This window comes from Passer montanus, unplaced genomic scaffold (assembly GCF_014805655.1).
Source record: "Passer montanus isolate IOZ18808 unplaced genomic scaffold, ASM1480565v1 scaffold36, whole genome shotgun sequence".
Lineage (NCBI taxonomy): Eukaryota > Metazoa > Chordata > Aves > Passeriformes > Passeridae > Passer > Passer montanus.
The window spans coordinates 906190-919759 of record NW_024368374.1 but is presented as its reverse complement, the minus strand read 5'-3'; the positions used below and the strand labels follow the sequence as shown (position 1 = coordinate 919759).

The following is a 13570-nucleotide window of genomic DNA, read 5'->3' as shown; positions in this document are numbered from 1 at the left end:
GAATTATACACTGACTATAAATACTGTCACTGGAGCTCATGGTTGATGCTTGCTCCTTCAAATATTTAAGAGAAACATCTCATTCTTCAATGAAGAACAGAAAGTCAAGTCCAAATAGCTGGAGAGAGATTAAACATCTTTGAAATCCACATTACAGGAAGTGAGGGCAAAACTGCATGCAGGAATAAAAAGGGCATGCTGTGCATGGCACAGCCTCCTGTGCAATAAGATGTTATTTTGATATTCTGATATGGGGGAAATTAATTTTGCAGGAAAACCACAGAAATACAGATTTGTCTTGTTCTGACATCTATATACAAGTTCCTATGTGTTGTAGTAGAAGCCACACCTGAATTTCAGTGAGCCTTAATGTAACAACTAATTTTATGACCCTGATACCTGTACTTGCTTTAACTAATCAACATTCCTGCAAATAGAGTATGTTTCTAAAAAACCAATCTACCTTTAACTTTCTTTCATGTTTCAGTAGGGATTGTTACCCATGTCTGTAACACACTTTGAAGTATGCTGAAGAGATTAGCTATCTAAAACCTATACTACATTATTAGTAGATAGACAGAAATTATCAATTATTGATATATTATGTTTTGACATTTATGAGCCATAATAGAAATAATTTGAAGTTCATCACAGTATGCCAGAGCCCTGTCCAAAACACAGATAATTTTTCAAATTTACTGATGCCCATTGATGACTCAAGAATATGGCACGGGACAGGCAAGGACAGACTGAGAGAAGTCACTTTGTTGAACTCTAGGATAAAGCAAGCCTCATGGGCCCTTAATGTGTGCAGATACCCAACTAAATGGTACAAAGAAGGTGTAATTAAAACTTGGAGTTGTGCAAGAGAAGACCAAGGTCACAAGTTACCACAATTAAGATTCCAGTTAGATAAACAAAGAAACATTTTTTACTTTAAGTGTTCAACACTGGAAAAGGTTTCCAGAAAAGCCTATGGGGTCTCTAGACTTGGAGATACTTACAATTTGATGGAAAAGGCCCTGATCAAACTGCTCTAGTTGACCTGGGTTTGAGCAAAGTCTTGGCTCAAATGACTTCAAGATACCCCTTCCAAATTATTTTTCCCATGGTTCTAAAATGATTCATTTGTGTTTATTTCATTAAATTCTTCAGCTTTTCAACCCTTAAATATCACTGTATATAGAAGAACTTCCAGTTTATTTTGGCACCACATAGAGTCATACAGACTTTGTGCTTTAAAAAAAATAATACTGAAAAAGAGGACACTACCTAAATAAACTCCATGGAAGAGAAGTGGTGAATGCTGTAAATGCCCTAGGGCAAGATATTGGATTGTTACAGCTCTAACAAACAAAAAGAAAAAAAAAACAAACCAAAACAGAGATTTGTACAGATAAGACAGAGCTAAAACAAAGCAAAGAAAAATCTGGTAATTAGGGAAGATACAAAACATCATATGTACCCAAGAAAAAGTCTCTGTTTAGGTGTGGACAATATGGAAAATTGAGAATATAAATTCAGCTGCGTCATAGTTTAGTCCCATCCAGTAACCAAGCCCCAAGCAGCCACTCACTCACTCACTCTCCTCACAGCGGGATCAGGAAGAGATTGGAAGGGTTAAAGTCAGGAAACTAACAGGATGAGATAAAACCGTGCACACAAGCAAAGCAAAGCAAGGAATTAATTCACTGGTTCCCATGGGTTGGGAGATGTTTACTGCCATCTTCAGGAGAGCAGGGCCCCATCACATGTAATGGTGACTTGAAAAGACAAATACCACCCACCACTCCATCTCCCCTCTTTCTTCTTCCCCACATTTTACATACTGAGCATGATGTCATACGGTCTGGAATGTCCCCTTGATCATTTGGGGTCACCTGTCCTGGCTGTGTCCCCTCCCAGCCTCCCATACACACCCAGCCCCCTTGCCAGCATGGCAGCCTGAAAAGCAGAAAAGGCCTTGGCTTTGTGTAAGCCCTGCTCAGAAATAACAAAACCATCTCTGTATTATCAACCCTGTGTTCAGCACAAATGCAAACATAACCCCATATCAGCCACTGTGAAGAAAGTTAACTCAGTCCTAGCCAAAAAACAACACAAAGTGCTTTCATAAAAAATATTAGCATTGCAAATTTTTTTTAAAATTTACTGTTCACAGGAAAAGAACATTCTTGCAGGTAATTATTAGCCAGAAGTTTAGATTAAGAAGTGTTTTTAGCTATGTGTTTCTATTTACTGAGAAGTTTCTCTTGAAATAGTGGGATTTTAAGTGCCATTGTTTGTTACCTGAATCATGGACTCTGAGAGCTGTGTTTCATCTACTTCCAATATCATCATTTTGATCTCTTCATAAGGCACTCGGAAAGATCCAAGGAAAATTGCTAAAACAAAGATTCCACATATTATGAAGAAAGCAGGACAAGAACTATCTTGCTTCTATTTTAAAAACAACAGCAAAAAGGTCACAGCATCTCCAGATTAACAAACACTATGCCAAATAATATAGGCAAGAGATAACAATTTTTAATGTATTTTTAATTACCGTTGTCTTTCAATTCCAGTCTTCTCCATATCCATTTTTTACATACAACATCCAGCATCACAGAACACTTCCATAAGCAATCAGAGACAAGTCTACTCTGCAGAACAATCACTGCTATTACAGTATTTTGTGATAAGGTGACAATTGCAATTTTTTCAATAGTCTTGTCAAAGCCTTCTCTTAAAGAACCACCATGACAAACCAAAACCAAACCATAGAAACAGAACATTTTGTTACATGTTCTTACAAGCATTCTTTATTTAGTAACCATAATACAATTATTTCTTATTTAATCACTGCTGGCATTTAGGAACCTATTCTTCCTAGATCTCCCTCTATCAAAATTATATTTTCTTTGTTTGCATATTCTTCCATAATACACAGTATGGCCTGGTTTTTAGCAAAGTTTATGATCGGCAGACATGCTGCAGGCATTTTCATCCTTTTGTTGACAAGGGGTGGGGACATGCAGGTGAAGGGGGCATCCAATATTCCTTGATGAATAGAGATGGATTAGATACATAGCTATATGCTTGAACTTCAATACAACATACAGTCTTGAACAAGGAATAATCTTTAACTACTTCTTGGGTCTTTTTAAGTGTTTCAGTTGTGTAGACTCACATTTGTGCTTAAAAACAATATGCACATATTTAAACACATTTTAAACAAGAAGTGGTTACCAGGCAATCACACAAGAGAGAAGGGCATCTTTATGGAACATTTATACATTACTCTGAGGAAAAAAAAACAAAACAAAACAAAACAAAACCCAAAAAAAACCCCACCAGAATCTACTTACACAGATTCTGTGCAATCTTAGGATCCAAAACTTTTAATTCTTTGATTCTTTTCTTAATGGATTTCTTTTCTTCAAAATCCTCCTCCTCCCTTTTTACTGCCAAATTAATCACAAATACAATCATGGTTAATTCTTAATATTTAGAGGAAATATGTGTGAATTCGGAAAGCATACCTGCTATCAAACATAGTCAATTCACAGAGAAAAGATCATAAAACACACAGACAAAAAATTGAGAAATTTTGCATGTAGCGCTTGTATTCCATAACTTTTGCTCTTCAGTCAAATTTGTCTGCTTGTTAGCCTTCTAGATATTTTTTTTAATATATAGGGCCTGAATAAAGATGGTAATGTTAATTGTACAAATTCGGTCATATTTAAAATATCATGCAACATGCTCTGGTTACCCTGGCCAGGCTAGGATTACAAATTGGATTTTAACAATAACAAATCTTTAAAAATATGTCAATATGTCTCAATACTGAGACATCTATCTATTTTTGTGATTTCTTTTGTCTAACTATATGCACCAAAATTATCCAAGATCACCAGCTTATTAAAAAATTAAGATTAATTTAGAATATAGCAGAGTTGTTATATACCTATATAGCATATACATAGATCTATTTTCCTGACCCCCCCCTCAAAAAGATGCATTGTTAAATATATGATGTAATCACATTGTTACAAAAGAAAAAGTGATGGTATAAACATATATTAACATTGCTGGAGACTTGGGCTTATTCTTTCTTTTAATAATTCATGCAAATAGAAAATAATTAATACAAATAGGATCTCCAAAATACATTGTGTAAGCTGAATTTATTTCTCATTAGTCACACATTGTCATAAGAATTTCACTTAAAATAACAACATAGCCTTGATAAAGTATTAGTAGGAATTATTATGCAAACAAACTAAAAAGCGAAAACCACACAATTCTTTCCTTGAATATGATCTGGTATTGTATTATTTTACAATAAAACATAATACAAAATACTCTTTTTATGAACTTTTCCTTCTTCCTCCCCCCAGCACAAATCTTCACTGTCAAATGTTATTTTCCAAATACATTGCTACTGTTTATCTAATTCTGTATACTATTTCACAAATGAAATTAGTTTCCAAGCTTTACAGTATGATTGTTCCAAATTAAGTTATACATGCTTCAAATATTTGAGAGAAGATAATATGCTACAATAGTATAATGTGCTACTGACTTCCAAAGGAGATAGGTATAGACAAGAAGTCCTGTCAAGGAGACACAGGATTAAAATTTCTAGCTCAGTGATGATCCTTGACAAAACTAGACATAAGGATGAATTATCAAGAGAATTTCCCTAAACTGAAATTAATTCCAAAAATGTTGAGAGAGATATTTAAGAGCTACATCATTCTTAAAAAATGTTTTCCAAAGCACGATAAATTTTGCCAAGGATTGGGACACAGACTAAATGACCTCTTGAGGTCTTTGATCTTGGTTGTCTAGGATACAATCAAAGAGATAAGGAATTCAAGACTTCACACAGAGATTGAAGGAACCAGATTCAAGTCCCTTCTGAGTAGGAGGAAATAGAAATTTGAATCATCTCCTAAATCACTTTTAAAACTGTACACCTACTAGGCAACACAATGCTCCTGAGAACATGCCACAGTGCAAAAAAGAACCCGTATTCTGCAAAAATGAAATCACTAAGCTAAGACATAAAGCAGTCCTTAGAAAAAGGACTGATAACCAGGGTCCTGGAAAATGGGTTACAAAGCCACAATCCTCCTCTTTTGTCTGTTCCCAGTCTACCTACAAAATTCACCTGGCCTTGAATTTCTTTTAGCACATTGAACAGAATGGTTAGCACTCTCCTGTACCAGGAAAAACAACACACCCTGCTTACTACACATGTGAAAGCAAAAGTAGGTTTTCACCAGCAATGTGAGAACTCTATAGCCCAGGCTCCAAAGGAATAGAATGACATTAAAGCTACTGGATAAAAAGAAGGCTACTACTAAAAATTCACTTTTTCTGATTATGCTTGAAGAAGAGCCCTTACCGAACTCAGGTTATGTCAAGGGGCTGCAGACCCCAGAATCACGTGACTGTTTTGTCCTGCAGTTACACACTTTAACAGAACTCTCAAATTTCTTAACTTCTTCAACTACACACTGAAAACAGTGACTCCTAAAAACATGAATTTTGAGTTGCCTCAAAGTCTTATCAATGCTAGAATTGCAGATTCTCCTAGAAGACCTGTACATCCCTGTAGCACAGGTTCTAAGCAATTTTCATTCCTTAATGAAAATACAATAAAGTGCTTCATGGCTACCTTGGAACTTTGCAAGGAAATCTGGAACTTTACAAGAAACAAAATTATTTCCACTGCAGTAACAATAAAAAGTAGCTAAATTATCTAAATTTACTAATATGCTTAAACATGCCCTGACAGCCTCAAACTGGATGCTAAAAGGGCAGAAATAACAAAACAAAACAAACAAATAAACAAAAAAAAACCACCAAAAAAAACCCCACCAGTTTCCAGCACTAGAAAGCAAAATTTATTCATTATGAGTCTTATAACCGAAATAATACAGACACACAAACATGCAAAAAGTATTAACAAATAAAATTTTCACCCTGGAGGGGGTTATAAACAATGTTACAGCACTACTTAAGGCATCACAACACTAAGAAAAACATATAAGCAGAGAACGTGTCTACTCTAGGAAACTCATGCAGGAATTGTATGGAGAATTCTACAATTATGCAACAAACTAAATTACTGCAAACTTACATGATACTTCTTTAGCAGAATTCAGGTCACGTCCTTATGTAGTTGGCAGCAATAAGAAGCAGAGGACATATATTACTTTTCTTGCTGGTTTGAAATGTTGCACTTCCCACTGAAAACTCTGAACCTCCTACTGCTTCTAGAAATTTTCACCTCCTTTGCTAATGCCCTGATTTCAGACAAGGACACGGGTCATGTGGAGCCACGTGGGCATGGCTAAGAAACTGTGCAACTCAATCCCATCTCACCTCATGGCCAAGGAGGAGGGAAATGGGTCTCTCTCTCTTGCTTCCTGGAAAAGAGGGGGAAGGAGGAGACATTCCTTTTCCAGGGAACCAAGCGACAAATGGAGCGGTGGGATAACACTGGTCCCGACCAGATGATCTGTCCGCCATTTTGTTCACTCTCCCAGTCAGTGAGCAATTCCCTGCAAATCACTCTCTTTTTGTAAAGTTTTGTTATTAATATTGTTGCTGTTACTGTTTTTATCTCATTGCTGTTTCCAGTAAATTGCTTTTATCTCAATCCATGACCTCTGCCTTTTTTATCTCCCATTGAAGGCATAAGGGGGCACTAAACGAGGGAGTGCTGCTCCTAAACCATGACAGGTGGCAAAAAAAAAAAAAGCCCCCAAAATCACAAGAAACATAACTATTCTCTATTTCCAACAAGTAAAAAGAGGAAGAAAAATCCCACAGCAGAGAGGAACTAATAGAAATATCTGAACAGGTGAAGTAATAATCTAGACTAAAAGGAAATCATAGGAAATAAGCAGTTAAATTTTCATTTGTGGAGAGCACTGGAATAGAGGGGAAAGTACACAGAAGAAAGAAAATGGGAACATCTGCTTGCAGCGGGAAAAAAATAAAGCAGGCTAGTGGGAGTGGGCAGCTGCTGCAGAAAGGATGTGACTATTTGAAGGAAATAGACGTGAGATTTTACCATGCTAATGAGAGAAGAAACCAGGGATCACAAAATACACAGACAGTTCTCACAGCTCCAGAAGTTTGATCTTACTAAAGCATTAACTTTTTCAAAATTACATTTTTTTTCAGCTCTTATACAATAGAAAACCACACACACTTTAAAGTTCTATCTATATGCTAAAACTATCCCACTGCAGGACACACGCATGGCCCTAGCATCTGAGCTATGTTTTGTCAGTAGTACTTCATCTGATGCCCTGCTCTGCCCTCTCAGGCTGAGAAACAAAGTGTTAGAGCACTTTGAAACACACAACAATGCACTTCCCACCCTTCGCAGTTTCTCTTATCTTCAGACCCCACATCCTTATTAACAGCTCTAACAGATGTGGTTGCCAACATACACACACACAAATAGCTCAAAGGAATTTTGGATACTGGACAGATTGCTTTCACTGTCTCCTTCAAATTCAGATTCAAATACACATTCAAATATAGTCAACCACCTCCATCTGTGGGAATGACCTGACTGAAATTAGGGTCCTGAAAAGAGTGGTGACAGGACTGTTTTATAAATACTTGGAAGTATTGGAAGTTTGCAGAACAGCACTTTATAAAATTGTGGACTGGATCCTAGGGAACTACTCTGTGTAACTCTGAAACAGTTACATTCTTGGTAGGTGCCACTGAAATAATCTACATTCATGAATTGCAATACACATTTCTATTTCTGCCACAGATCTTGATATAATGTGCTATCCACAATATTTGTAAGAAAAATCATGTCTGTGCATCTGTATGTTAAAGAAAAAAAATCTTCTAAAATACATCATCCTCGTGTAAAAAACCAAAACAAAATACCTTTGAAATACAAGCTTCAAAGAAATATATCTGAACATTTAAATCTGAACATTTATTTTTAAAAGTCTGAATTCCTATTTCAGATGGAACTTGAAAACTACATTACACAGAACACGCAGTGGAGTTATTTCATCACTAAGAGAGTTATTTTGTCACTAAGTAAAAGAGTGTACAGAAGATATCACGTGACCTTACACTTTTCCTAGCCTCTTAGCTAAGACAACAGTCATCTTGCATTCTCTCTTCACTGAAGAATGAAAGAATTAGCTGGGGTCATGGACTCAAAGGATGTACCCATACCAAGTGTCATTATGAAAGTAGATGCTTACTTCATCTGCATAGAACTCTAATTCTTAAAAGTAAACGATATCTTGTGTCCCATATACCAGGGTATTCAATGGGAAAACCTGAAGTTCTCCATCTCCTAAATGTTATGTGGAATCAAAGGAACAGATCTTTAACAGAAAATTAGTTTCTAGCTAAATAACTAATTTTTCAGAACGTGTTAGTTATTCAAAGCTGAAATGTGGAGTACCTTGGTATCAACCACTATTGAGGTTGGAAGTGACCTCTGGAGGTGATTTGGTCCAATCCACTCACTCACACAAGGCTATCTAAGCCAGGTGCCCATGACTGTATTCAGGCAACTTTTGAATATCCCCAAGGCTGGAGGGAGAGTCCAAAACCTCCCTGGGCAATCTGTGCCAGTGCTCTCTCAAAGTAATAAAAAAGTGGCTTGTGATGTTCAGGAGGAACCTGTGTTTCAGTTTGCACCCACTGCCTCTTGTCCTGTCACTGGGCACTACTGAGCAGTGTCTGGCTCAATCCTCCTTGCACTCTCCTGTCAGGTATTTATCTAAAATGGCAAGATCCTCCTGAGCCTCCCCTTGTCCATTTTAAATATCCATGGCTCTGTCAGCCTTTCCACACATGAGGGTGGCTTCAGTCCCTTCACCATCTTCATGGCCCTTAGTTGGCCTTTCCCAGTACGGTCCATGTCTGTCTTTCACTAGGGAGCCTCGAGCTGAACATAGTATTCCAGTTGTGGCCATGCCAGTGCTGAAATCAAAGGCCAGGCAGGGAATATGTGCCTTTTGACTGACACGACAGAAACTTTTGAAGACTTGGATTGTTTTAACAGCTGCATGACTACTGTCCTGTAATATGACATGCAACAAAAAAACTGAAACCAAAACAAATCAAAAAAAAAAAAAAACCACCAAAAATAAACAAACCAACCTTTAGTCTCAAAAGAAAAAAAAAAAAAAAAGGCCACCACCAAGCCTATTACCTAGACCATGACACTACACAGGTGCCATCGGCTCCACTTGCATATTTCATATTGAGCTGTTCACCAGCAGTTATTTGTGACAATTGACTATGAAATACAAAAGAAATTGTGAATTAGATGGAAGTAGTTTTACAATAGCCTTGAAAATACCTTTCTTTTGTTTTTTTATGAAGACAAGGTTAAAATAAGGTTTCTAGGCATAGCCCACAGAAGTAGGAAGAATGCCTGAAGACTGAAATACCTGGAAGCTGATAAATATTCTGCTTTCTAAGCAGAATACTTACTAGAAACTAAGCAACTTAAGGTTGTATCAACACAATTGTTAGCATCAGGGACTTCTCATCACTTAAAGATCTGTATTAAATTATAGTTCATTCTAAACCAAGAACATCAAACTCTCACATTTTTTAACAGTAGCTGACAAAATTCTGAAGGAAAAAAAAAAACCAACCCTGAAGTCTTATTTGTTAAGAAGTAACATTGTTATTATTTGTTAAGAAGTAAAATTTGTTAAGAAGTAAAAATGCTCACAGAAATATGGCATGCAAAATCAGAATAATCATACTCTTAGTTACAATCTGAACACCTGCTGGGCTCCCCACCAGAACTGAAAGTTTTAACCAACAGTGATTCAACTCCTGGAAAGACCTGAAACTTCATTAATTCTTGTCTGAGGGGAAAGATAAAAGGGGAGGCTGAAATGAGCTTTCTGCTACAATGGAATTTGCTGGATAGGGAAAAGGGAAACATACTGCTGTTCCCAGCAGAACAGAGTCTAGTGCCAGTAGACACATAACTCTATAGTTTCCAGATCTCCCCATTCTAAGTTATATTCCTCACATCAAGATTTAGCTGTTTGGGCTTTAGAAAGCTGATCCATCACTTGTCAAAGGCATCAAAAGCTGAATAACAGATCTGAGTGCACTTGTACCCAAAGGAAGCATAGTTGATTCAAGAAACACCATAACATAATTGACTGCAAATTGCAATGGCAACTGTTCCTCTCCACTATTTGGTGTTCAACATTTGCCTTTCAGACACTGTCGAATTCCAGAGCAAAATCTTTTCATTTAATAATCCTTGACAGATTGTTCCTCCACACATTTGTGTAATTGCTTTTTAAACCTAATAAATTTTAAACTTTAAGTCCTTCACCACGGAGTTCCAATTCTTAATTGTGCATTGTATAAAGAAATATTTCATTTTTTATAATCTTGATCAGTTTCACTGTATCTCTATTATACTTTTTATTAGTAAGAAGAAAGGAAACCACAAAAACTATGCAGGATGTGGGCACAGCTTGAACTTTTACAATTCAACTTTTATTTATTATTTTGTTTTCCTTTATTAACCATTCCCAAAACCTTATTTTGCCAGTATATCAGTAATTTATTAGATTGTTAACTAATTCTGCCATATATCATTGATTATCTACAATATGTCCACCACTGGTGTCAACTTTGGCAACTGTAGATATTCAAGCCTTTTTTAAAACTGTCATCACATTTGTCACCTTGCTTCCTTTCTTCTGATGTTGGCATACGTTCAAGCAATAGTTTACACAGCACAGTTCATAGCTCAGCTCTTTCATCCTTCAGTTCCCTTAGAAGTCCAGGGTGAATACCAGCTGGTCTTAGCAATCTGTTACTGTCCACTTTATTGACCTATTCTAAAATTCACTCTACTGACCATGGAAGTTACGTTCTTGTGCTAAAGTGGTGCTCCCCCAAAGTCCAGCTTGGAGGTAAGTTCATTATTCGTCAAACAGAAATAATTCAGAGCTTCAGCATTTGGAAACAGGAAAAAAGTTATGTTACTCTTTTTTTTTCCTTTGGAAGGCAGATATGACACGCTAAATCATACTTTTGTATAGCATTTTTATTACATCTTTATCCATCCTTAAAATTGAATAGTATGAAAATTTTAACACCTTAGCTCTAAATCGCAAAGCAGTTACAATCAGAGACCTACAGAAGTCCTCACCATTAAAATACAAGCATATACTCCTAAGTGAAACCTGCATGAAAAAGAGACACTCAAGACATGGCTTCTGCTGCTTATATATTATATGTAGCATCTGTTAAATATGCTTAACATGCTGCAGTCCCTGTATTTACTTAACTATGCCCTGGGGCTTTTTTAGGTGAGTCTAGTAGTTAAATATTTTTTTATCTTTTAATAGAAGAATTCATTACTTTGTTTGTTAGCAAAACTATTTAACTTCACTAAATAGCTTCTAGAAGCTGGACTTGGCTTATTTCTAGACCGAAGTCCAACACACAAGCTAATTTTAGTTCTTCTTACTGTGCAAGTTTTGAAAACGTGGTTATTTATTATTTATTCACATGAAAAAGTAGAAGTATCTTTTTGATATTTATATCTTCATTTACTACACTGGGAAAATTGCTTCATCATAATCTTAACTTTCAATTTAATGCAGATGTTTCCAGCCTTGAGTTTTAAACACTAGAAGTCTTTGAACATATAGTAATTTAATTTTTTTCACCTTTGGAGAAGGGCTTGGAGATGCTGGTGGATAAATGACTGGGCATGAGCTGGCAATGTGCACTTGTGACCCAGAAATCTGTCCACATCCTGGGCTGCATCAAAAGCAGCCCGGCCAAGAGATCAAAGGAGATGATTCTGCCCCTCTACTTCACTCTGGTGAAACCCCACCTAGAGTGCTCCATCGAGCTCTGGGGTCCCCACCACAGGAAGGACATTAATCTCTTGGGCCAGGTCCAGAGGAAGGCCACAAAAACAATCAGAGAGCTGCAGCACTTCTACAAAGACAGGCTGAGAGAGCTGGGTTTGTTTATAATGGAGAAGAGAAGCCTCCAGGGAGACCTTGAAGCTTTTGAATATTTAAAGGGGGCTTATAGAAATCAGTATCTATTGTGACAGGACAAGGGTTTTAGCATAAAAAGGGTTGAGACTAGATATATAGGTGACATTTTTTACAATGAGGATGAGGAAACACTGGAACAGGTTGCCTGGAGAAGTTGTGCATGCCTCACCCCTGGAAACACTGACAGTCAGGCCAGATGTGGCTCTGAGCAATTTGATGTCATTGAAGATGAGTTTGACTGGATGGCCTTTAAATGCCCCTTCCTATCCCAAGTATTCCACGATTCCAAAAGTCACAGTATGGAGACATAGCTGAGCATTTATGGAAATATATGGGAGTCCATTCCTTCCTCTACACACTCTGCTTTGCTCCTGCTTGCATATTCCTAGAATTTATGAAAGGGGCAACACAATAATCAATGTACTTTAAAACCTTCAATTGACAAAAATGACCAAAAAGTTAACGGGAGTGTGATGTCAAAGTAGCAAGTTTAATCATCTTGTGGAGTAATCATATGAGCACCAAAGTGGGGCAGACCATGTAACCAGAAGCAGGGCAGAAGACATCAGTCAGGCCTCTTCAATTCAGCATCAATGAACTGATATGTGTTCTGTTGCTCAAAGAGCATCATCCTGTGATCCCACAGAGCAGAAGTTTGCAATGCATCTGAAAGAATCTATTCACTATTTTCCTATTTTTATCTGTATAGTGAATTCCAGAACCTAACTTTCAGTTGCGCCACTTCCTTGCACAGCCATATACACACTATCAAACAAGAAAAAGAATTGGACTCACCCATCTAGCAGCACCAGATTTGCCTGCCACAAATTCATGAAATTTGCTATCAGGTAAATTATAAACAAAAATTACACATTTTTAATTAACCATTTGTTTTTAAGGGTCATTTATCTCAGAACAGTACACTGAAACTGATAGGAGAGACATTTTTCATAATTGATTTGATCTTTGTTATTGTAAGATTTAAAGTTAACAAGTACCATCTGAGTATACATATAGGTTGAAGATATATTTCTGACAGAAAAATTATTCTATCAAGACCTCATCTCCTTCCTTTAAACTATGCAGTTCATTTCACTTGTGTAAAGTGAAACGTTGTTTAGTCTTACCAGCACCCAGCTCTCAAAATCAGTTTAACTAAATATCCTTATTGATGAACAATACCTCAATTCACAAGAAAGACAATTTTTATTATTTATTATGTAGAAGTAATTTCATTGCAGAACACTGTAGTACGATATAGTGCATATTGCACCACACATTATTCATCTCTAAGTAATTTTTCTGAACAGTTTTATAAAGGGTACTCCATGTGTTCTGATGTTATTTTTAATTATTTTATTAACCTCTGATATTAACTTAATTCAAGATATTTCCAGGAGGGAAACACTGGATCAGACTTTCAACCTAATTCTTTGAATGACTATACAAAAAAACCCCAAGACATGGAACTAGAATAGATGGGGTAGTGCAAGGGCAGGAATGAATGATCTGACATA

The 13570-nt window shown here is 36.6% G+C and overlaps 1 protein-coding gene across 1 annotated transcript in view; it reads right to left on the bottom strand.

Annotated features, from left to right (window-relative positions):
* The window catches only part of DIAPH3 (diaphanous related formin 3), a 203656-nt gene that overhangs the window by 114283 nt on the left and 75803 nt on the right, over window positions 1-13570 (bottom strand). Inside the window, exons 18-19 of the mRNA XM_039716686.1 lie at window positions 3348-3443; window positions 2290-2384 (exon numbers count right to left, since the gene is read on the bottom strand). Of these exons, the coding sequence (XP_039572620.1) occupies window positions 2290-2384; window positions 3348-3443 (191 nt within the window). The remainder of the gene's footprint in view (window positions 1-2289; window positions 2385-3347; window positions 3444-13570) is intronic.